Below are 23098 nucleotides of genomic sequence, written 5' to 3'. Positions count from 1 at the left end.
GAGGCGTCGCGGGATCAGCGGGAGCTGCCCAAGCTCGGCTTCATCCCCGGTGCCGCTCCGGAAAGCCGGGAAGGGCTCCGGAGAGGTCCCTGCTGCCGTCGCTGCTGCACGGTGCCAAGCGGAGCGCGGGCAGGTAGCGATGCCAAGCCAGCACCCTGCCTAGAGTGCCTGTCAGCTAATGATAGATTAGACAAATCTGATTGCTCTATCAAAACATTCATCTCCAATCTTGATTAGTCGACCTATTGAATTATGATTAATTCACAAGAGTGCTGCTGACAGATAAGGTACTTTATCTGACACTGCGTAGTAGATGCTTTGCCTCCAGCAAAAGAGCTCTGAAGTTGCTGGTAAAATAAACAGTATCAACTGCAAGGCACTGCGAAGGATAATGAGGCTCTGTGCACCTTTTAATTTAGTAAAGTCTGGCTCTGAGAGTGGGCTCAGTCACAAAACACACACAAACACAAAAGAAGGGCGAGCAATAAATAAAACAGCATCAAAAAATGCATCAAGTTGCTGCGACAACTGTATTTTCATATCTGTAGTGACTGTTTTTTTATAATTAAAGAAAACCCAATAGTCTGGATTTATTAAACTACTTTTAATGATACCTCTGTACAATCACTCGGTCCCAGACCAAGAATAGCATAACAGAGCTTCCTTTTCAAGAATAGCATAACAGAGCTTCCTTTTCAGAGTAAAATGGAAAACTACTGGTTTCAGCTGTACTAGTACTTGAACGTGTGCACGGGCAGATCATTAGAACGCTCCCCATTACTTGAATTCACAGCACTGTCAGTGAAAAATAGGTACTGTAATATTTAGCTCTGAGTTAATGAAGAATCCACCTTCTCCAAGTCACTTGTTAGCTTATCCTGACCTAATAATTTTACAAAAAAAAAAAAAGCACTATAATTATGTTTCTCCCCAGCCTGTATTAACCTTTCTGTGACTTTTTTTTTTCTTTCTTCTCTCCCTCACACTTATTTATTTATTTTACCTACCCTCCGTTAATCAATGTGAACTGCAGATGGGGTCAAGGAAAGCTACTTCCTCCTTTGATAGCCTCCAATGCTTTCACTCCTGGGGATAAAAATGTTTTAAATGGAGTTATATTCTAGGAAAATCAATATATGATTACCGCAAAGATTTGTATCGATTGCCCTGTTGCATTGCAAAAAGCCTAAAGAAAAATTGCACGGCATATTTCCCTTCATCTTCTACTTCATAGAACTTGCTGCAAATATTTTGGGCAAGTAAGAAGTGTTAGAACTTTACTTAATAACCTAAACTTTTCTTCATTCACTTCTGCCACTTGGAAAAAACAAAATCTCTCCTTGATATGAATGCCTGGCATGAGAGCGCTATGCACAATCTCAAAAAACACATGCACTTCAGTAAATACTAAGTTCTTAATAACCTCATCAGGTCTACATATTTTAAGAAAAAAATACTACATATTTTTATTCTTGTGGCCTGAATTGCCCAGAATTGCCCAGGTTTTTTCCTGGCATAGACATCACGCCAAATACTCAGGCTAGATCTTTTCAGTGACCAGCAGTGGATCCTGATTTGTGTCAACAAAACCAGAACTCTCCTTCTAACATCTTAAGAACAAGTAATACAGCTTCAGTAATTATTTCACCAATATAGGAGAAAGTTTTCAGCAGAAATGACCCCTCCTTCCAAGAGTTAAGTTCAATCCTATAGGAAGATTAGATTTTTCATTTAGTTTGCAAGAATGGCCTAAATTCAATAAACAAATTAATTCAGACAATGGTTTCTCTAAAAAACGTGGTATGTGACCCAAATATCACGCCATTGATTTTACAGTTAGAAAGAATAAATCAAAAAGGCTAAGCAAACTAACACGCCACGATACTTCCACAGCCAACTTGGGCAAGTTACTGCAGTTTTCTACTCATCTGTTTCCTAAGAGATAATGTTATTTATCCATTCTGTGAATTATTCAAAGACCTATAGCCAAAAAGAAATTATGGGAGGACTGGCAATGATGATCAGTGAGCAGAAAGTGTATGAAGGTTCTAAATTTGTAACACAACCTATTTTTTCCATGATGCACAAAATTTGCTTGAATAGAAATAATAAATAGAGAATAAAATAGAAGGAAATAATAGCACCTTAGACTTTACAACTACCCAAACTTGCTGCTTTTATTTCTGAATTCCAGTTCATGTCGTTCTACCATCCTGGTTCTTAAAAAGGAGTTGCTAGTGCAATCTCTGCAAATAATAAAATGTGCCATCCAGACCTAATGATTTTCACATGTTGGACTGTTTCAAGTATTCTCTTGCATTCAATAGATACTTTTACAGTGACTCTGTTAAAGAATAAAGAAAAATGTGAAGACTGAAGTGATTTTTCAGCTCTGTTGATGAGCGGAGAATTCCTTAGACGTGAACTCCTTTCTGCACTCTAACACAGCAGTCTGTTTGCAGTTTTACTGGCCTCTCCTCGTACAAAGAGATTTGTGAAGCCTTTCTTGTCTAGTCCTCTTGACTAAAAGTAGATTGTCCTGCATGTATGTTTTATGACCTTTGTCCTTTCCCTATAAGTCTTCAATTTAACCTTTGTTACATGTCTTCCGTATTCTGTTCCTCTCCTCATCCCTCATATATTTCATTTTTGAAGAAGGTCTGAGGATAGCAGGCTGGCTCCTTCTGTTACTTATATTTTTCCATTTCAGGAATACCGAAAAATATCCGGTAGAAATCTCCAGGCTTTTCTCATAGTATTGACTTCTTACTAAATCCCTCACGTTGTGTTTCTTCTCAAGTATTTTTTCCCCTCTGTTAAACATAGTAAGAACTGCCATACATACTGATTAACTAGCAAAGTAACTTTTTATGTACAGGAAAGATAATAATGAACCACCTCTGAAAAAAATGCAAAGAATCTATTAAGGCTAATATTCAGATATTTTTTTCTCAAGTGTATGCGTTAAAAAAAAAGGCTGTTTTAGGTGGAGACTTCATGGGAGCTGAATTATTGGGTTGTCTTTTCATTGTAGGTGTTTTGGTGGGAGCTGATGAAGAGCGGGAACGAGGTTTGCTGCCAGATTATGATTTATGTTAATCACCAGCTGAAGAGAGGGTCCCAATAGCCTACTTGGAGAACTGTACTTTTGACATTTCTCAAAGAGTGCCTGCAGCAGATAGGCACACCTTTTTAGGGAATGTATATAGAGGCAAAGTAAATATATATATGGCACTTGAACTCCTGTGAAAACCTGTCTCCTTTAATTAGATTCTTAAACAGAAAGTGTTAGCTGCTGAGCTTTGAAAAATGCAAACTCTTTTTCCTCCCAGTGACACCTCTGTGGCGACGAGGATGCAGAGAAGAGCATGGACAAGCCGAGCCTCACGTTTGCTCTTCCTACGAAACAATACTGTATCAGACAACTTTACACCTTGTAATAATTCTACTTTCACCTACGAGAAAAGGAAAAATAATTCAAGTCCCGTACGTCCAGAATGACTAGCTGCCAAAACACTACTTGGATTTATAGACACCTTTCGCTAAAACAAATGGAAAACTATTTGTAATGTTGCAGAATTGAGTTTCTCAAATTACCTTTCCTGCCTGTTGGTGTCAGAGATAGCGGGTTGCAAACACACCAGAAAATTCATTACCAGCAAAAAGCAAAGCTTTTTCTCCTTCACATCCCACTCCAAAAATTGCAGACATTTGCCTCCTTAAAATGCCTTTCCAGCAATGCGGGCTTCCCTTCATACTATATCACTAGCAAAATAATTTAAGACTACACATTTAAATATGATATATCTTTATGAAGGTCTGCCCCAGAAGTGTGGCTGCAACATATGGTCACGGCAGGTAAGAAGCAGAGTTAAGTATAACCCTGGAACCCATGGAACTCTCTTCCTCAACTTTAAAAAGGTAGCAATGACTCAATTAGGCAAATCTAAATATGTTCTTACGTGGGGATTTTCATGCTGTGACAAATAACTCTCCAAAATGGCATCACTCAGCACTGTCGCTCTGTGCTTGACAAGTACTCGACCCACGAGCATGCTGTCAACCAGAGAGCAGAACAGGGAGTTCATGGATCTTGATCTTCACATGGGGAAAATGGTTAAACCTGCTAAAGTAAATGTGAAGTTGCTGTCGTAACCTATAAAACAGGAATTCAGCAGCAAGAAGAACCTCTTGCAGACATTAGGGCACCACAAGGTGGCCAGTGGAAGGAAGGACATCATCTTCACTAGAATGAATGTCAGGCTTTCACAAAGCAAAGAGTCATTTCAGTTTCACCAAATTCAAGATATCACTAATTAGAGTAATTACTACCAGGCAACCTTGAAAAATAACCTATACACTAGTAAATAATTCCTAAATAAAGCCATAAATACACACACATATATAAAAACTTCTCCCCTCATTTTAGTACTGCCATAAAAGTTAAATTGAACATAGACTCAGGCACATGGAAATCCAGACTCCGCATACCCAGTACATACATAATTGCTATTCCTGCCTAATCTGCGAGCAAAAAATCTGGTTTTATTACAATCAGAAACAGAATTTCTTCGACGTACAAAACTGTGTAGTTTATTAAATAAACACAAACTAGGATATAATGGCATACATTTGTTTTCATTATAAGTCGTAATGCAATATTTCTCCAAGGCTTACTGCATTAGCATTGCGCTCCATGTTCCAAATGCCTTTGAACTTTCTGAAAAGCTACATCTGTTAGCTCCCTTGTATACAGCCCAAACTTACCAAGTGAATTAAGTTTTAATATAAATTGCTTTGTGCGCTATTAAGATTGATGTTGGACACACTGTACTGTAAGTTGCAAACTGCAATTACAATCCGCCACAATTATCTCTGGTTGTTAATAGCACAAGATAGCATGTCACTTCATACCAAGTGTATAATTTATCTTTCTCTTTTTTTTTTTCCCCCTCTTCCATGAACTCTTGTGGTATTCCAAATGTATAATCTTGTTGTATTTATTTCCCAGTGGTCCAACAAAATGCACAGCAAGTGCTGACTAGAACAAACTAAAAGGCAGTGCTATTGACAAGCCGTCACTTGAGCAGTAATGAACACTCTGCCTCTACTTTCACCTCGCCAAACTAACAGCTTTAATTTATGATAAAGCAAACGAGAGACAACCTCCAGTTTTATTATACCCTCAGTGCTGTTTCAAATAAAGTAATTAGAAGGTCAAGAGGCAGGTCTAGAAAGCCAAATAAAAATGCAAGCCCTCTGCACTGACGTTTTGAAAAACCCTTGACTGTTCAAAGAGCATTTGATCCATCCTTCTTGTGCGGAGCAGGGCAAGCCACTTCTTTACCAGCGGAACCAATCTGAAACAGTGGCCGCTCAATTCTTTCCTGAGTAATTCAGCCCATATGTTGAGCGGGTAACCTCGCTGACAGTGCCCCCTTCCCCACGCCTTGATAAAAGAACGGTACAGGTGAGCTTTAAAGAGGGAGAAAAAAAGTGTTTTCCTAACAGAAACTTATGTGAAAGAAAGTGGGGTAACTTTCTCCCCTTTTTTTTAATACAGGAAACTGGGATGCTATGGCATAACAAGAGTGATATCAGAATGCTAGAAGAACAAATAGGAGAAATACTATCTTAGAAAAGCGTGCTTAAATCCTCTAACATCTCATTTACAACTCAAAGAATAAACTATTCCCAGAACTGCTGAAGAACAAGTTCTTCTTGAATGTTTGCACCAACTAGAATAAAAGCACATTACAATACCTGCTCTTTGCAGTGTTATTATAGAAACATTTACAACTAGAGATATATAATTATGCTAATACAGTGTGTCTCCATTTTCATTACACGATATCATCTTGAATTTAAATTTCTTTCATTCTGAAGTACCTCACAGCAACGTAGAATCTAATCAAAATGATTTCTCAGCTAGATACAATGAAACGTATACAATTAGGTGCATTTATTAGGCAACCATATGTCTTAAGGAACATCAAAGCACATTCCAATGTATTACTACAGTTCTGTTATACTTTGATTGGAAAATTACTTCCCATTAAGAAACTGTTTCTGTTGAGCCTTTGATGAGTTGTCTTTGACTAGCTTCACAACTCAAGATAAATCACTGAATTCCAGCCAGCTCTGAATAAAAGGCAGCAGCTGTTAAACACACACCAACAGTTTAGCAACAATAAATCTGAGTCCAAACGAAGCAGCCCAAGGAACTGCGGCAGAAGGGACTCTCCGCACGGGCATTTGGGCAATGACCCTGCTCTTCCCAGGAGCACGCGCAGGGCACACACATGGAACGGGCACAGCAGCCACAGCTTCGGCTCATCCTATATCTGGATGTTCTACCAACGTCCTAACATCCATGCAAATGTCCCTATGTGAATAATACTGCATCAGGGACAGAGAAACTAAACTGCCACGCGCAGACGTGGTCCACACACTATCACAGATCCAAGCTTTCCTGTAATGTGTTCTTATAAAATTACCAATTGAAAAGTAAGTCTAAGGCCTTACAAGTGCACAGGTGGTGGTGTAAATATGTAATTACATAATTAGAACATGCTTTTATGTTGTAAAGGCTGAAGAAAAAAATGAAGAAAACCCAGAAGATACTGTACACACACACACACACGAGAATCCATATAGCTCAGCTGCTCTGCTTCAGTTTTTGGACTGTTCAAAAGGACTCACCTCTGAGGCTTTCTTCAACAGCTTTTCAAACTATAATCCCTTACACAAAGCATTATAACTAGCTTCCACCTTCCCTCCTCCAGAGTTCCTAATAGTGATTTATAACTTTTAAATGTTAACAGGGACCAGAAAGTCTGGACCACGATAAGGAAAGCAGAGCTGGATGCTGGTGAGCAATGATGTTTTGGGGGGAGCACATCTTAATTCCTAGTCCTTCACAGCCAATGCAGCCCTCTACATTTGATTATTTGGTCTAAATGACCAAATATATGTAATCTGTTCTTTCATAGCATCATTTAATTATATAAAAACAAGTAACACCACACAAATTCATGCACTGAACTGCAACTCTGAACTGCAGAGTTTTACCCTGGCTCACATAAGAATTCTGAAGTTATTTTTACTCAAAATTCAGTCTTCCCATGAGTCCGTCACCACCACCTCAGTGCTGCTCCCTGATAACAGTTTCCAGGCAGTGATCTCTCAATTCAAACTGGGGCTTCCAAACTCAGGTTAGGTTTCTTGGGTTTTTAGACTCTGTACTCTTCCCCTAGCACTTTCTAGCACTCACACGGGGAAGCTGCTTCTCTCCTCCTTTGCAGGTCCCCAGCAGCTGCACAAATGACCTTTGCTCGTCCCCTTTTTCCCCATGAAAGCACAGCTTTTATGTCACCATCTTCAGTACATCCTGAGGGTCTGCAAATCCTTCACCAAAACACAGCTGAATTCGGTGGTTGCCCCTTGGGTCTCCCCTGATCTGCTTCCATCTTATGTCTGCAACCACCTCCTTTCAAATGACCTATAAGCTATGGGTAGATGGGCTGCTACTAATGGCTTGCAAACCTTGTTTGAATGATTAAGCACAGGATAAATACATGATAAAGTTCAGAAAGCATTACAGAAGCATAGTGCCATCACACACCTGTGCTACTCGATACATTTTTAGATTGACATTGTTGACATCTGAGCATGGCAAGAAAAAAATAATGTGATCTACGATAGGCGTCAGATAACTGTGTGTGCCAATATCCAAAGCTGGACTTCAGAAAAAAATAATTAGACAAACATATTCTTTAAGGCATCAACTGCTGAAATGCCATCCAAATCCATATGTCTCAAGCCTGACAATACTCTGTGCATTTTTTTTTTTTTTTTTTTTTTAGCAAACCTCTGACGGATTCTCAGATGACTACTTGGCAAACGGAGCTCACGAGGTGCACTGAGATTATTATTTTTAATTTTTCATTTATCCCTCGGTTCAGATGAAGCAAAGCGCAACAGCATTTGTCTTCAAATTAACATTCTAAGACTGTAAGCATTATAGGAAGTATTAAAGACATAAGGAAATCTGTGAATCAGTGAAAGATGTTGGATGCCAGAGTGAAGATATACCAGCTGGACTACGGCTTCAGCTGGTTTCCAGAGGGCCAGGAAGAAATTAGTCTCAGCCTTCAGTTGAAAGAACACCTGGACATTAACCAGGGGCACTAATTCCCTTATGAACAAGGTGATCTTTGTTTCCTTACCAATATATCTAGAAATTAAGTAATGACTACTAAAAAAACAACCTGTCTCCTAAGTCTTCTTAAATCACTGTACTACAATAAAGGAAAAAAAATGTACTTATGAAAACATAACACCAGGTTTTGCTCCAAGTTTGACATAAAACTGAAAAACAAACACACACGTCTGCAGTAACATCTCCAACCTTTTTGGCAGAGGCACACAAATCCAAGGCTGCAGGGATAAACCTAGAGATCCTAAACTCTGCATATAATTTATACACAGTCATGACAATATTAAGTGGTCAACAGTTTCCTCAATCCTGGAGCTCATTCTTCTGACAGAAAGAACTTGTGCACTCAAGATGAAGATGCCTCAAAATAGGAACTGTACCATATTTGGCTCCTGGCTTGTGCTTTCTCTTCCTGGGAGCATTGCCCTAGGATGCAGAGAGAGGACACAATTTGTGCTTGCATATTTAGATCATTCAAAAGATGAGTATTGCACAATTTCCATAGACATTTACAAAATCTCACATATGGCTAAGTAGAAACTATTAGTGGTGTGTGAATCATATTATATTTGGCAGCACTGATATTTAGACTGCCAAACACCTCCCAGTTCCAAATACAGGACTGAACCTCTGTTTTCTACCCTGCCCTTCAGGAATTTTCAGAGAGGAAATGCTAAAAAAAAATTAAATGGTGACTTTTTATCTAAAGAAAGTTAAAAGTTAAAAATAAAAACTCAATATATTGAAAGAAGACATATATTGAAAGACAATCTTATAAAATATTTGACTGCTTTGCAAAAAAAAGAATTATGAATTTTAATTTTATATTTGTCACCCAAACAACAAAGTTGATAAACTATTAAATTTCTTTATAAACTAATTATATGAAAACTGCTTGTTTTTATTCATCTGTCACTAGATTTCAGGAAAAAAAATCTGAATTTGACTAAAAATTTGGCCTGAATCTAACTTGCACTTCATTTTTTCCTCCCCAATTTTGGCAGGTTTGGGGATTGTTGCACGATATTCCCATCCTTCTCTAGGCAGCCAGTAAAATCTTGCTATAGTATTTCATGATGGACAGGATATGTCTGCTCAGTTCATACCAAAATATTATTACAGTAAAATTTTGCACTTTCTATCACACATGCCCTGTTACCACGGAGGTAGGGAATGAGGATGATGCAGAAGAGCATGAGAAGGACTAGGGAAAGGGAGAGGCAGAGTGAACCCCCCAGCAAGCTGAGAAAGCTAGAAAGGAACTCACTGACAAGCAGGAATTGCTGGTTAGGCAAGAGCTAAATGTTTCTTATTTGCAATGGCAGATAAGGCTGATTCTCTGAGCTACCAAACTTCCCAGAGGAAATGTGGTTACTATAGTTGCAGCACTTTTAGAATAGTATTTCTCCCTTAGAATATACAAAATCCAGGCACGGTTCTACACAATCACTTATATTTTCAAGTGACTCCTGTTTCTTACAGCATCTTCTGCAATAAAATCCCCACTGCACATATTGCTAGGACGCTGTTCTCCCCCAGGTAGCATCAGTTCCTACGATGCTCCTTGGCTACCACAATTCCAAAGCATATAACGCCACATACAGCTATTACCAGCAGATGACTGGGGCTTAACAGCAATATTTGGATGATTAGGAATTTATCAGCACACCTTGTAAGTAGTTGGCGGGTGAAGAACTACATATTATCTCAAGTTGCCAAACATAGTCACAGCATACACTTAATCAAAGCTCCGGACTTGTGATTTTCTCTCATGTTTTGAATTGGTTTCAATCATCCTCCTCTGGATGTCCCAGCACAGAACCTCCCCTCCCAACAGATTTTCTTCCTCAAGGAAAGCAATACCAGTTCTACTCCAGCCTGACAGCAGAGTTGCTCATTTTTGGGTCAACCTTCATTTGCATGTTACACACACACTAAAGATGTATATTTAATCTCTCAATCAGTTAGTATCAGCACTTCCTAGAAATTCTTTGCTACAGCTTGTGATTCATGAAGTATTTTATGGAAGACATATTTTAGGTTGTCCATCCTTTGATTTCCCACAGAAACTAATAAATAATCAACAAAAATATGATTAAAGCCACTGCTTGAACTCTCAGCCAGAATGCATACTAGCTAGTTGGAAATCTTTCTGATCCAAATCTGTTTACCTTAGAAACAGAATTTTAACGTAGGGTTTAAAAAGCTTGATGAAGGGTTCAGTTGAGTTGTGACATGAGAGTCTCACATTCAAAATATGTTGTGAAGTAAGAGGGAAAAGGATATGAATCTTGAAATTACAGAAGGATGAAATAGAGATAAGCCAGAAAGGGAAATTAGTTATCTATAACCGCAGCTCTAAAAAAAAGTCCCTTTGAAATCATGCTCAAGCAGTATTCGATGGTCCTTGTGAACATTGCTTTAAGCCTTTGTTTAGGGAACTGTAAGAGCACGACCAACAACATAACAACTTTTTAAAAAAACTAACTTATGTTTGACATTCAGAATCAAGAGGTTAGGAAAAACTGATTAAAACTTGAGTTGACTATGAACCTTACATTTTTTCCTAGAAGAACAGTTTTAGACCAGTAATTAAACAGAAGCGGAACCACTAAGCAAAGGGAACCTTTGCAAGAAGCTGGAGAGCACTCGACAGAGATGCACACACCCCAGAAAACCTCCTTGCAACTTGCCTGCCATAAGCACTGAGCAGAGAATGAAGGAACTTGCCTCAGTGACAAGTGTCAAAGTTAGGAGATGAAAATTGAATCTAAACTTCGGTAGATAGACCACCTATTGATCTAAAGACACAATCTGCCATTCCCATGAAGGTCAGTACCAAGTGCCATAATGGTCCACAAAACCAAGCTTGGAGAGTTTGGCCATTTTATTTGCCTGACAGCATAAAACAAAATGATTTAAAATTCCTAACTGTAAGAATCATTTAATTCCATGAAATTATGTATCTAAATCAATTTTAATTGCTTTCTACATTAATATCTATCAGTTGTTTTCTTACAAAAACATTGATTTTAACTAGCTATTATGTATTAAAACATGCTGATTTGCAACTAAGGACAATAAATATAGTACTTAAAATTTTATTTTTACTCAAGCAGAATACTCTATATTATACATATCTGTTAGACAATTCAGAAATGTTCTTTCCTTTTTATATAGTTATATCAGAAAATAATGAACTCACTATATACTAAAAATTGACAGTAACGATGGTCTATGTTAAAATATATTTGGAAGAAAATTGAAAATGCTCAAGATTATCCTATTTGAGTAGCTGTTTATTAATCAAAAATAAAACCAAAGTTACTACACTAGAAAGAAAATGAGGAAAAAACATTTAAATTTAATTACTTTTGTTCAGAATATCCTGCAAGCTTTTAAAGTTTGTACCTCAGTTTCACTGGTATAATATTTTATTTAAAGGTTAAAAGAGGAAAGCCACCTTCCCTAGTATTTCAGCTCTCAATTTCTCAGCTTTTGAATGAACTGGTCATTGGGCTGAACTGTAACGGGAAAAACTTCTCCCCGCCTAATGTTCCTGCTGCCAAGAGGCCGCTCAGCAGCTCTGCACGCCGACCCCAGGTGCCTCCTTGCAGCACCTGGCTGGCTTGAAAACCCCAGCAGCAAACAAGCATGTGTCTGGTTACTGCTTGAATTCAAGTGAGTTTCATAGAGAAGTATCTGGAAACAGACTGTCAAGTTTATCTATTCACTTAAAAAGTATCAAATTTTAAAGTGTAAAACTCACCAATCATAAAAACTCATTTTATTTCTTTAAAATAGACAAACTGGGGCAAGGAAGTTTTCTTAACTTTAAATTTCAGGGAAGATCAGAAGCCAACTGCACTACGGAAAAGCATCTCCAAGAGTTATGTGGACACAAGCCCAAGCACATGAACAAAAAGCGAGGAAACGACCAGACAAACCATGTGCAGTTACTTACTGCTGCATTGAGAGGAGTTTCTACGTTCGTGGTAATAACGAGCGCTCGCAGTTTAGGAATCTCAATGATAAAAAGCAGATGCCCAGAAAAGGCTTAATTTGATTTAGATGAGAGATGTCTCTCTAAAACGTGACCTAACATAGGCCTGGGTCTGTTTTAGTGCTAGCTGACAACAACTGACCTGCAGTCGCTCCTTCCTAGGAGCAAATCAGGAGGAGCCGCCAATTCAGAAAACATCCCTGGGGATCCAACTGCTTTCCCGGGACATCAGCCGGTAACAGCAGCGCGATAATGTTTGCACATAACTAGTAGGACCTCATCCCTCAATTGTTATTTATTCTGATATAAAAATCAAAATTCCCAAAGTTCACCAACAAGAAGAATGCGGCGCTGCCGAGAACTGCTGTTTACAAGCTCTGCTTGCCCTCCCAGCACCCTCGTCAGCTGACTTGAACCAAATATCTTCTCCCAGATAATAGAAGCTTTCAAAACATACTGTCATATGCCACATGCTGTCCAAGGGAAACAAAGATTAAATTAATCCTTGCACAGAAAAGCTCCGAAAACAGTAGTCAAGTGTGACTGTGTGCTGCGAATATAAATAATATAAAGCTAGCTCAGTTTCTTGACAAAAAGGACACATGGGCATTTCTATTTCTTATATAATTAAAATGCTATTTTTTGCCTTCTTTTGGCAAGATATATTACCCCTTTTTCCCTCATGCTCGCTATATGATCCACATAACGCTCTAATGGAATTTCCAAAAGCTCTTGGAAGGGAAATATCACAATTTAAGTAGGCAATACATTACTGAGTGTATATACACCTCTAACTAAACAATTTATGCCTTTGAAAAGAACTTTTAAGGTTTCTTATTCATTACGTAATTTACAAGATTAATCAAGAGTACTGAAACACAGTCACTATATTACCTGTTCTAGCCAAAAAAAAAAACCAGGATAATTGTAACTGCAAGATGATCTGTTATCGTCCTCAAGTAAAGGACAGAGGCAAGTTTAGAAACTTTTCTACCTTCTTGTGAAAGGACTTTCATTACAGAAGATTTCAACCCAACCTTGACACACCGATATTTATTTCCCTGAGAGAGCTCTGATTGATGTTTATTCGGAAAAAAATCTTTTGATTATTGGGATTGTTCCCAGCATTCTCTGGACTAAATCCTCAAGCCATCCAAACATACCATTTAGCTTGTGAGTAAGTGTGATTTTAAATATACCTTATGCATGGAAGCTGGAGACTTCTCTTCTGCCATCCACACAAGAGGCTCTTTTCAGTTTGCTAACTAATGCCTTTCAAAACTACAGTAAGAAACTCATCCAAAGACACCGGAGGAATCCCTGAAAGGAGTAAAAAATTCAGCCAGAGCCCCCAGCCCAGAGCAGAAGCTCCAAAACACCCTCAGCCTTCTTCAATACAAACAGCTTCTACTCCACAATTTAAAACACATTTAAAAAAGAAGCAATTAAAAATTACAGAAGGCACAAATGTCTGTCCGTACAATCCCAGTGTGTGCTCTGTAAAACCCTTTGTCCTAAAAAAGCACAAACTAAATTTTAAAGAAGTATTTCTCCATCACTGAAAGTCCTCTATATTCATTTCAGTTTATATAATGTGTTTAAGAGTATCAGCAATATTGTGTGTTATGGTACAATCTGCATAGACCAGACTGTCACAGACCTTGGCAAATACAAGTACCAAGTACAAAGTAACCTCTGTGAACTAGGAAACGCCAAGATTTCTTAATAGATAATATCAAGAGTTGAAAGTTAATTAATTTCTGTTATACTTAAGCAGGAAGTGGATAGGGAAACAGAAGTATTTTATGTTTTCTGTATAAAAGGATAGGTCAAATGGGAACTTTTTTAATATAAAAACTTCAGTAATTCAGCTTTATACAGAATACACTCTACCTGCACATGTTTAAAGCACTGTGCATAGCCAGTGCTTACAAGATTTATAATAGCAATGCAGCAGGCTAAGGATAAAACTGCTGCAGGTGTGAAAATAAGCAGAGCCTTAATGGCACAGCTACTGCACATAAAAAGGGAGCTGAAAGCAAGTGTTGTTGTGCAAGAATGCTGAGCTCCAATACCAAGCACTGCAGCCCAAAGTCAAACTCAGCTTAGTTTATTATCTGTTTATAAGGGATACAAAAAATGTCTGCTCACTACAAAGAAGCCTATTATATTTAGAAGATAATTATAAATAAATTTAAACCAATCTGTATAAATTACTATATGTATAAATCTTATTGATCCCAAGTAATACCATTATTTCTTCTTATCCTCTATATATTCTTACATTTTTCTTTTGTCTAAATTAAAGAAAAATTCCATCAAACATCAAGAACAATATACAAATAGTATATATGTCAATAGAAAGGTCAAGAGCACATGGCAGTGATATCATCCCTGGTTGTCAGTTTGTAAACAAGCATCTTATCAGTCGGGTCATAACCAGTTACCATCAGCTGCTGGCCTGCCAGTTTTCCATATGATCATTAGATGATATGGGATGTGATTTGCTTCAAGACATTTCCTGCCTTAAAGAAAAAATGCAAGCAGTAGAAGCTCTGGACAATGAAGAAACAATGCAAGGAAAGAACAGCAACATGAAGCCTTGAGTCTAAAGCCCAAGTCCTGAATGAATTCATGCATCAAATCTCATCATTATTTGCTCTTAAATTAATATCTACTATAAAAGGCCAAAATTACCATTTTCTTCAATAGAATTCCCCCTTTTTCGATGCATAGCATCCTTCAAGAAAGTCCAAAGTGTTTTAAAATCCTAAATGCTAAGAAAGTGCAATTATTGTTTAAAAAACAATATAATAAATGTATTGGCAAACACAAAAAGACAAAGGTGGAGAAGATTTTCTAGGATGACCAGAAATCAGAGACTCCCTTGAACCCCAGCCACTCCCTGCTCTGAAATATGAACTATTTGTCTTGCAGACCTTTTTGCACCGTGTATGAGCATAGACACGGTTTGACCTGTTCTGCAAGTTACTTTTTGTTGCTCTAACACAAAGAAAAAAGTGTGATAATTAAAACATTATGCAAATCTCCCAATCACATTGACAGTGTCACTACTAGAAGCACGAGGGAAGTACATTTTCACAGCAAACCAAGAGCAAACCTTTGGAAATTGGCTACGCTGACACTAGCAGTAAATAAAAATACTAAGTTAACACAGGACAAAGTGCCACAGCAAATGGACCGTTATCACATCAGAATAAGCAACTTATTTTTAGTGTTTTGTCAGCGTGTGATACAGGTGGGGCTGAACTTGTCTCATTTAACGGCAATCTATTTAGATTTGCCAGACTCACAACCGAGCTGCTGGTCATTGCTACGCACGTCTTGCAGGACTGCATGAGAACCCATCTCTTCCAGCAGAACTATTCCTGAGGGTCAGGAGGCGCTTCTGGAAGTTACGGGATATCGTTTAGCCACTCTGACTTTTACTAGCCTTTTCTGGAGGTGGTGTTGCCCACTCGGATGGCCTGGTTTGTACACACAGGCTCGTCCCCTCAGGCTGCTTCGCGCCGCAGCCCGACCGGCGTCTCACAGCACATTGCGGACTGCACGGATCAGGTCAGGACACAAATCTTCTCATTTGTAAAGAGAAGCTAGGCACTAGATCTTTATACAGAGCTTTAAAGAGATTTATTTCAGACCTTATCTCAAGGAAGGGCCGGTGCTGAACAATGCGCCAGGAGCCCGACTGAGCCGCGCGCCGGGGCGAACGCGGCCCGCGCCGAGAGTGGAGCCGAGCCCTGGGGACTGAAAGCCAAGCTGCTGGAATTCAAGGTGACTTGCGCTTCCCACTTTGTACTGCGAGCCAGCACATTCCCAATCAGGGCACAGCACTGGCCGGCGAAGCGTTCCGTTACAGCAGACGGAGGACATTGCTAGCACAGGGCACGGCTGCTACGACTTGTCTCGTCCCAATCATACTTAGGGCTGGGCATTTAGAGAGGGCTAAGATCACTCCTTCATTCTCAGGCCAGAAAGTTTAATGCCAGAATTCGTTGCTACCGCAAAGTCTGAGGCTGGCAAAACAAACATTTGCAAATTACAAGCGCAGAAACAATAGGCTATTCATTCCTATTGTGTATTCCAACACCAGCGTCACCTAAAACTTGCTCTTTCTAGTAGCAGACAAATGGGCCAACGGTGCTGCTGAGAGCCCGTTCCCTGGGCTTCCCGGCACTCAGGATCCAGCAGGTAAAAGCTCAGGAACCTACAACTGCCATGCTGCAACTGACCTGCCGGAAGGCTTTTTTTCCCCCTGATTTTTCCTCTCCTTTTCATCTCTCCTTTGCATATCTCTAGTTTTCAAACATACCAGTTAAATAGAAAATTGTTTCTTGCAGATCAAAGAAGCTACACAGATTTGCAACTCTAGCTCCCTCCCACGATAAGGGACTTGGGGATTTTGTTCTTCAGCCTGAGCACAGGCACTCCAAGCACCCTTTGCAGCCCCTCACACAAGACCACCACCGACATATCCACGAGGACAGTGACATTGCCCTTCCAAGGCACAAAGAGCTTCTTTCTCACTAAAACACACACAGACCATTTCGGAGAAGCTCAGCTAACACAAACTTGATTGCTCTTCTAAACGTCATTCCAGGACGGGGCTCCTAGCTCAGCCTTTGCAGTTGGGATGGGGCTTCCTCCCTCGACCAGCCTGGGCAGCGGGAGCTGTCACAGGTCCCACGTGCTGTGTGCTGACGTCCCACAAACACTACGTGCCAACACTGGCCATATCTCCTGCAATATCACCCGGGCCCTTCGCTTCGTGTGCCACGGGCTTGTAAAGCTGCAAGCGGCCCTACTGTGGAAAAAAAAGACTTGAAATACACCATAAACTACCTTCATTTAAACATCTTCTCACACTTACTAACATGCACTAATTATTTCTTATTTGAGCTATAAATACAGTAGTACAAAGTCTAGAAACATGCTTCTGAATTTGCGTAGCCAAGGCGGTGCTGCCTCAAGTCTTTGCAGGTCCCCCGGGGCGCATATTGGGACCTAAATGGCACGTGTGCAATAACCCCGCTAGCGAAGTGATTTGTCAGCAGAAACCTAGAAAGCTGTTTCGGGCTTTGTGGCAACCTCCGTAGGGCCTCCAACGGAGGAGGCAGCAGACACGTGACAGCCACACTCTCAAGGAAAAAAATGGACATTTTGGCATTTCCTTTCACTTCCTTTTCTCTCGCCCTCATTTGTACTGACCTCATGTACACACTTTGTGCTGGCAAGCAGCATATTAGGTACTATTAAAATCCAAACAGGGGAAAGCTCCTTGAAGGCTTCTTAACGTTTCAAACACAAAACCTATAACTACTCCAAGTTAAGCAACGCAGATTCTATTTCTAGCTCTATTAAACACAAAGCTTCAAACATTTCAAGAAACTTAATCTGATAATCACAAAGAAACTATTATTGTACTAGGAAAGCAACATCTGTCAACTACGTTCATAGTTTTTAAGAAACTATGAGTTAATGAGATGCTACGCTTTGTGTTCAGACAATGTCCAGTAGATTATGCCAGTGTCCTACAAATCCTGCCATTCTACAGTACAAAGCGCAGCGTTTACTTTTTATCACTCAAAACATTCACCCATGTTTTTTTTCAAAAATAACAATTTTGAGGGATTAGAATAAGGGCAAAAACAAGGATACCTTCTTAGCTGACATCACAGCACTTCTTAAATAAAGCGGATACCAAAGTTCATGTTAACATGATCCACATTTTAAACATGGAATTTGATTATTCCAAGAGTCTTAAAAGGTTTTTAGAAGAATGAGGCATACCAAAAAAACGAATAAAAATGTAAAATAACCCACTCTTCTACTATAAATCATTGAGCTCTTTTTCCCAAATCCATTAATAAAAACAGTGATTGTATTTCATGTTACAGTTATCTACAAAAGACCATTCTTAATTGCTCTTAAGGCATCATGTTTTATTTTAGCCAGGTTCACATTTTATTACAGAAGACTAATGGGGCATAGACTCCCAGTAGAACTTATTTTAAACCTTGGACCATTCAACTATAAAAAGGGTATAAAAATAGTTAGAGACAAAATAAAAATTAAAAACTATAGCTAAGCTTTCAGATTTACAGGGATAATAAAATGTGTCATAAACTTTGCTTTCATTCCAAAGCTTTGTCGTAAGAACACGCACAATCTTTCTCCTTTTCAAAACTGTATATTCAAATCTTTCCATTTTCATTTTTTAGTTTTCAGTCTTGCTTGGCTACAGATCATTTCTTAAAATTTATTAGTATTTCATTAAATAGGGCTGCTGATCAGAGTTTAAGAGTGATAAGACAGAGAACCATTACAGGATAATAATAATAACTTAATGGCATTTCTTGTTAATGAGGTAATAACAAGAGGCCTTCAGGCTTTTTGCTTCAAAGTTTATTTAACCAAACTACTGTTGTTATTATCTTATTAACCAGCAGAACCTCAAGCTCTCATTAGCCCCAGTAATAATTTGAAGACCTACTGGATTAATTTATCAAATTAGCAATGGAATCAAATAATAAGTCAGAGCTAAGACTTACAAAGCCTCCTAATATTGAGCCAGATGACCTCATCCACAGGTGTAGCTGGCTGTGCAATGGTGACTCCAAGGCAATATGCTGCTGCCTGTTGCAGATCCAAGATAGCAGAGTTTGCTATGGTGCTTGCAGCAACATCTTGCAGAAAGAAAAGACTCAAATCCATATTTAACATACGTAAATGTTTTCTAGATCAAAAGAAAGTTGCTGCAAAAACAAAGTTACTGCAAAGAAATTAGTAGCAGTGTCTTTCCAAAGGATATAAAATAAGTTCTGGCTTGTTTATGCCGTCCTTACTCTTGGTTTTGTTTTCCTTGGCAGTTCCAGCTGGCTAACATTCTATTTTACTCCCAGCTTTAACTGCATTGATGTTACCTGAACTGAAGCTCAATTAGAACTTTCTTGATAGTGAAGCTTTTGATGCAGGTTTAGTTTCTGGAGTCACATCATGATATGACAAGAACAAAAAACAACTCAAAGCAGCTAAACTTCACCGTCATAATTGAAAGTGATTTGAACAGGAGCCACTATCACTGGAATTAGAATGGGCTGGCTTTATTTTAATTTCTTTTTTTTTTTAATTTACTTTTTCAGTTTTCAAAGACTTGAGATTTTGGGAACACTTGCAACTGAAAAACTGCTCTCTCCTGCTTTTGTCAAAACTCATTCCAAAGGTAGCTTCATTTTAATGATAAAGCCACATCTTTAAATGACTTGCATGGTTTGCATGCCAAAAAGCTGCAGAAGTAACACTACTAGCTAAAAGGGCAACAACAAATAGGTACAGATAAGGAAGGTCAAAAAAAAAGAGTTTGACTGTAAGATCATTAGTATATGAATATTTGGAACCAATTGAATATTCAGTACTAAAAAGTTGACTTGACCAAATATTTACTGCTATCAATGTGCGCAGTCATTAAATAGTTTTTGCTCAAGTCTGACTCGCAATCTTTTTTCCCTTTGTTTCAAAATGCACTAATTCTTCAGTTCTGTGTTACAATAATAGGTTTTACAAGCTACTTCTGCAAATTGTACCCTGCTAAAGATAACAGTTTTTCCAGGAAAAACAACTATGAAAACCTCTATCACATGTATCAGCTATGTTATTTATCTAACTACTCTGTTCCTCTTCCTATTGTAAGAGAATTAACCCAAGACAGATTCTTCATGGGGAAATATTCTTATTTCCTAGGTGAACAATAAGTCCTCCATAAAGGAAATCACTTCATTATGCACATATGTAAAATGTTGTGCACAAAGATGTGTGTTAAAAAACTCTATTACCATTAGATCTGTCAGCTAATGTGTTTATTTCTAATTCTCCGCCATACTCATATACCACAAACATTTTAAACAGAACAATCTTGAACTCAGGTTTGTTTCCAGCAGGCATATTGTTAAAGATAAAGGAAAAAAAATAAAATAACATAAAGCAGACCTCCCACTTCCCACGTATTTGCTGGCTGCTAAAAAGAACAGCTAAGAAAGGGACGTAACATGTAGCCCAATCTTGTGGGAAGAGGAAAACAGAACAGTCAAGCAAAGTAACTACATTCCTATTCCTGAGCCTAAATTTCCACGCCAGGTTGTCTTTTAACGTCTGCTTCTCAAAGTTTTCCTCCTCTTAATCCTACTTGCTAAAAAAATTGTTTTGTTTTTTCATCCTACAGCTTCTGGCAGCAAGTGGTATGTAAATGTTCAGTAGCCCACGTGAACCCTGTTTTAGAACAGAACAATTTCAGTTTCTAAGTGTCTGAATTACTTTAACTAAATCTGAGGATTTACCTATTGAAGCTTCAGCAGTTCCCTTTCAACTCTGAATGAAGGAAGACTGGAGTTATTCAATGAGAGCTATCTGTCCTGGCACTTAATCAAAGGGATTAGGATTTGGAAAGAAAAGCCTACAGGTGATCCTCCAGGAAGCATACCAAGCAGTTATCAAAAACATACAAGTTCAAAGCAGCTTAATTTTCATATGTTAAAAGTATTTGGATGAAGCCTCAGGCTTGTTTCTAGGTAAAGAATTGTGTTAAAGCTGTTTGTACTTGCATACTTAGTAGACAAGGGAATGAAATAGCATGTGGTGAAGCAGTCCTAGGTCCATCTAACCCTGATGTAACACAATAAATCAATCTTGCTCTGTTGGTGAAACATGATCTGATACTGAGTCCAGGTTTCAGTGCTCTTTCCTGAATCTGGCAGTCAGAACAGACACTCATTCACCTCTTCAGCAAAGAGAGCTATCATAACAGAAACGGAAAGATGTTATGTGCGATGCAAGAGCTTTCATAATTGTTATTAATCACGTAGCCAGGTTCTCTCCCTCACACATGATCTTTTGAATTTGAAATATGGAACATATCTTTGATGTGTAAGACAACTTTTAAGGTATTAAAAAAATATACTAGTAATCAGAGAGCTGTCCTGACCAATTAGAGGTGACAATAATCAAAGCCAGTGTTGAATCATAGCTTCATTGCAGTGATTTTATTCACCACCAGTGCTATACCAGAGTGGCAAGCGAGGCCAGGTGAGGGACAACAAGCAGTGCCAAGAGGAAGGACCACTGGGCAGCGGTGTGGAGCAGCTGTGGAATGAGGACGATGTACTTACCTAGAGCCCTTACACCGCATCTGAGACTGCCTTCCTTGCCAACCACAGGCAGCTATATATTTACACGCAGTAAATGGAGATATGGCAGGCCAGAAGGAGACAGAAATAGAAAGGATCCATTGTACGGAGTATGCTCCTGCCTAAAGTCACCATAAATCCTGCAAGCACTTGCAGTGTTAGTTAATACGGAATCATTCTCTGCACCGCTTGCCCACACAGTCTGCAGATTCCAAGAAAGCTGGACTCTAAAGTGGCAGTGGCAGCCTGCAAACAGAGACTGTTCTACCTAAAGTACAGTAATACGGGGCGTTGAGGCATGCTAAAACTGTTAAAACACAAGAGGTGTTAAATATACACATACACACCTCTATTTATACATCTGCATCTATACATATATGACTATACCAACTTGAGAACAAGCCCTCCACAACAGAGGCTACAGGACAAGAGAATCACGCTGATCTCCCAGAAGGTAGAAAGCCATGTATCACTCCCAATACGTGGGTTCCCCTCTTGTTTCCATAATATTTCCATGTAGAAAGGAGAGAGAGAAAAAAAGAAATAAATATCTATAATGTAAATAGGTGTATTATATTTTTTTAAATATGTACACAGATATATATGTTTTTAGAAGTCCTTGTATCTAGGATGCTAGTATTAACAATGAAGAAACACATCTCACACAATCACACATGGCAGACGAACAACTGATTAATTGCACATGAGGGTCTCTGCAGGAAAAGGAAACTGAGAGCACCTCATGCACCTAAGTTACCCGAGCCACCTCAGTTAACACAAAAGCAAAAGATTAATTCTATGAAATGCTGGAACTTAGAGGAAAAAACCTGTGAAGGAGTACTTTAAAACTGAGATGCTGTAAAAAAAAAGTCTAAATGTTTACAAATATACGAAGAAAACATCAATATTTACAAATTAATGACAATTTTAATTAAGACTTGGACTGTGGGTTTTTCAAGGATAACTCCCAGTTTTTATTCATTTAAAAGGTGTCTTTATGTAGTCGTTTGTTTACTTTCACAGCTGCAGAAATTTGTTCATAGCAAAAAAGCAGCAAAATATGAACCAGTTAAGCTTGCTTTAAAATTATTCTCTGAGAAGGCAGAAATATTGAACAAAAGCAAGGGTTGCAACAAAACATCATTAAAATATACTTTTGTTCAAGGTAGAATACATTGTTTACTTTGAATTTAGACTTAAATAAACAAACCTAAATGAACAAAACATGCCTTACCTTATTTCATGTTTCAATGCATTATTTCCCAGCAAAAAATGTGTGCTACACCACAGAATAAACTTATCATCGCCTTAGCCTACTGACAGCCATCCTGCTAACTCCAAGGAAATTACTAAGGCTTTCAAGACAGAGGAACTACCAGGTTTCAAAACAGAACTGCCTTATTTATTTCTCTTATTCTTTTTTTCTCACACAAGTATCAACAGATCACTCATGATTTTGAGCCCACTGTGTTACACATTGTAAGAGAAAGGAGGAGGTCTGCAGAGCCTACAGTCCAAAAAAAAGAAATGAGAAATTCTGTATTACCACCACAGTAGTACACAATTAAGTACGTTCCTAAGGTCTATATACAGTCCCAAGGAAAAGCTGGAATTGCATCCATGCTTTTTCTCTCCTTGTTATAGAACTACTTAGTGATCATTGAGGCTTCTTGGAAC

The 23098-nt window shown here is 38.6% G+C and overlaps 1 protein-coding gene across 1 annotated transcript in view; it reads right to left on the bottom strand.

Moving 5' to 3' along the window:
- Positions 1–8271: 8271 nt before the first annotated feature.
- Positions 8272–23098, bottom strand: part of FTO (FTO, alpha-ketoglutarate dependent dioxygenase) — a 131279-nt gene continuing 116452 nt past the window's right edge. Inside the window, exon 9 of the mRNA XM_026036536.1 lies at positions 8272–8644. Coding sequence (XP_025892321.1) covers positions 8581–8644 — 64 coding nt within the window. The 3' untranslated portion in view covers positions 8272–8580. The remainder of the gene's footprint in view (positions 8645–23098) is intronic.

The sequence above is a fragment of the Nothoprocta perdicaria genome, unplaced genomic scaffold (assembly GCF_003342845.1).
Source record: "Nothoprocta perdicaria isolate Ctin4 unplaced genomic scaffold, notPer1 scaffold_18, whole genome shotgun sequence".
Taxonomy (NCBI): Eukaryota; Metazoa; Chordata; class Aves; order Tinamiformes; family Tinamidae; genus Nothoprocta; species Nothoprocta perdicaria.
This window is presented reverse-complemented; position numbering and strand designations above follow the sequence as displayed.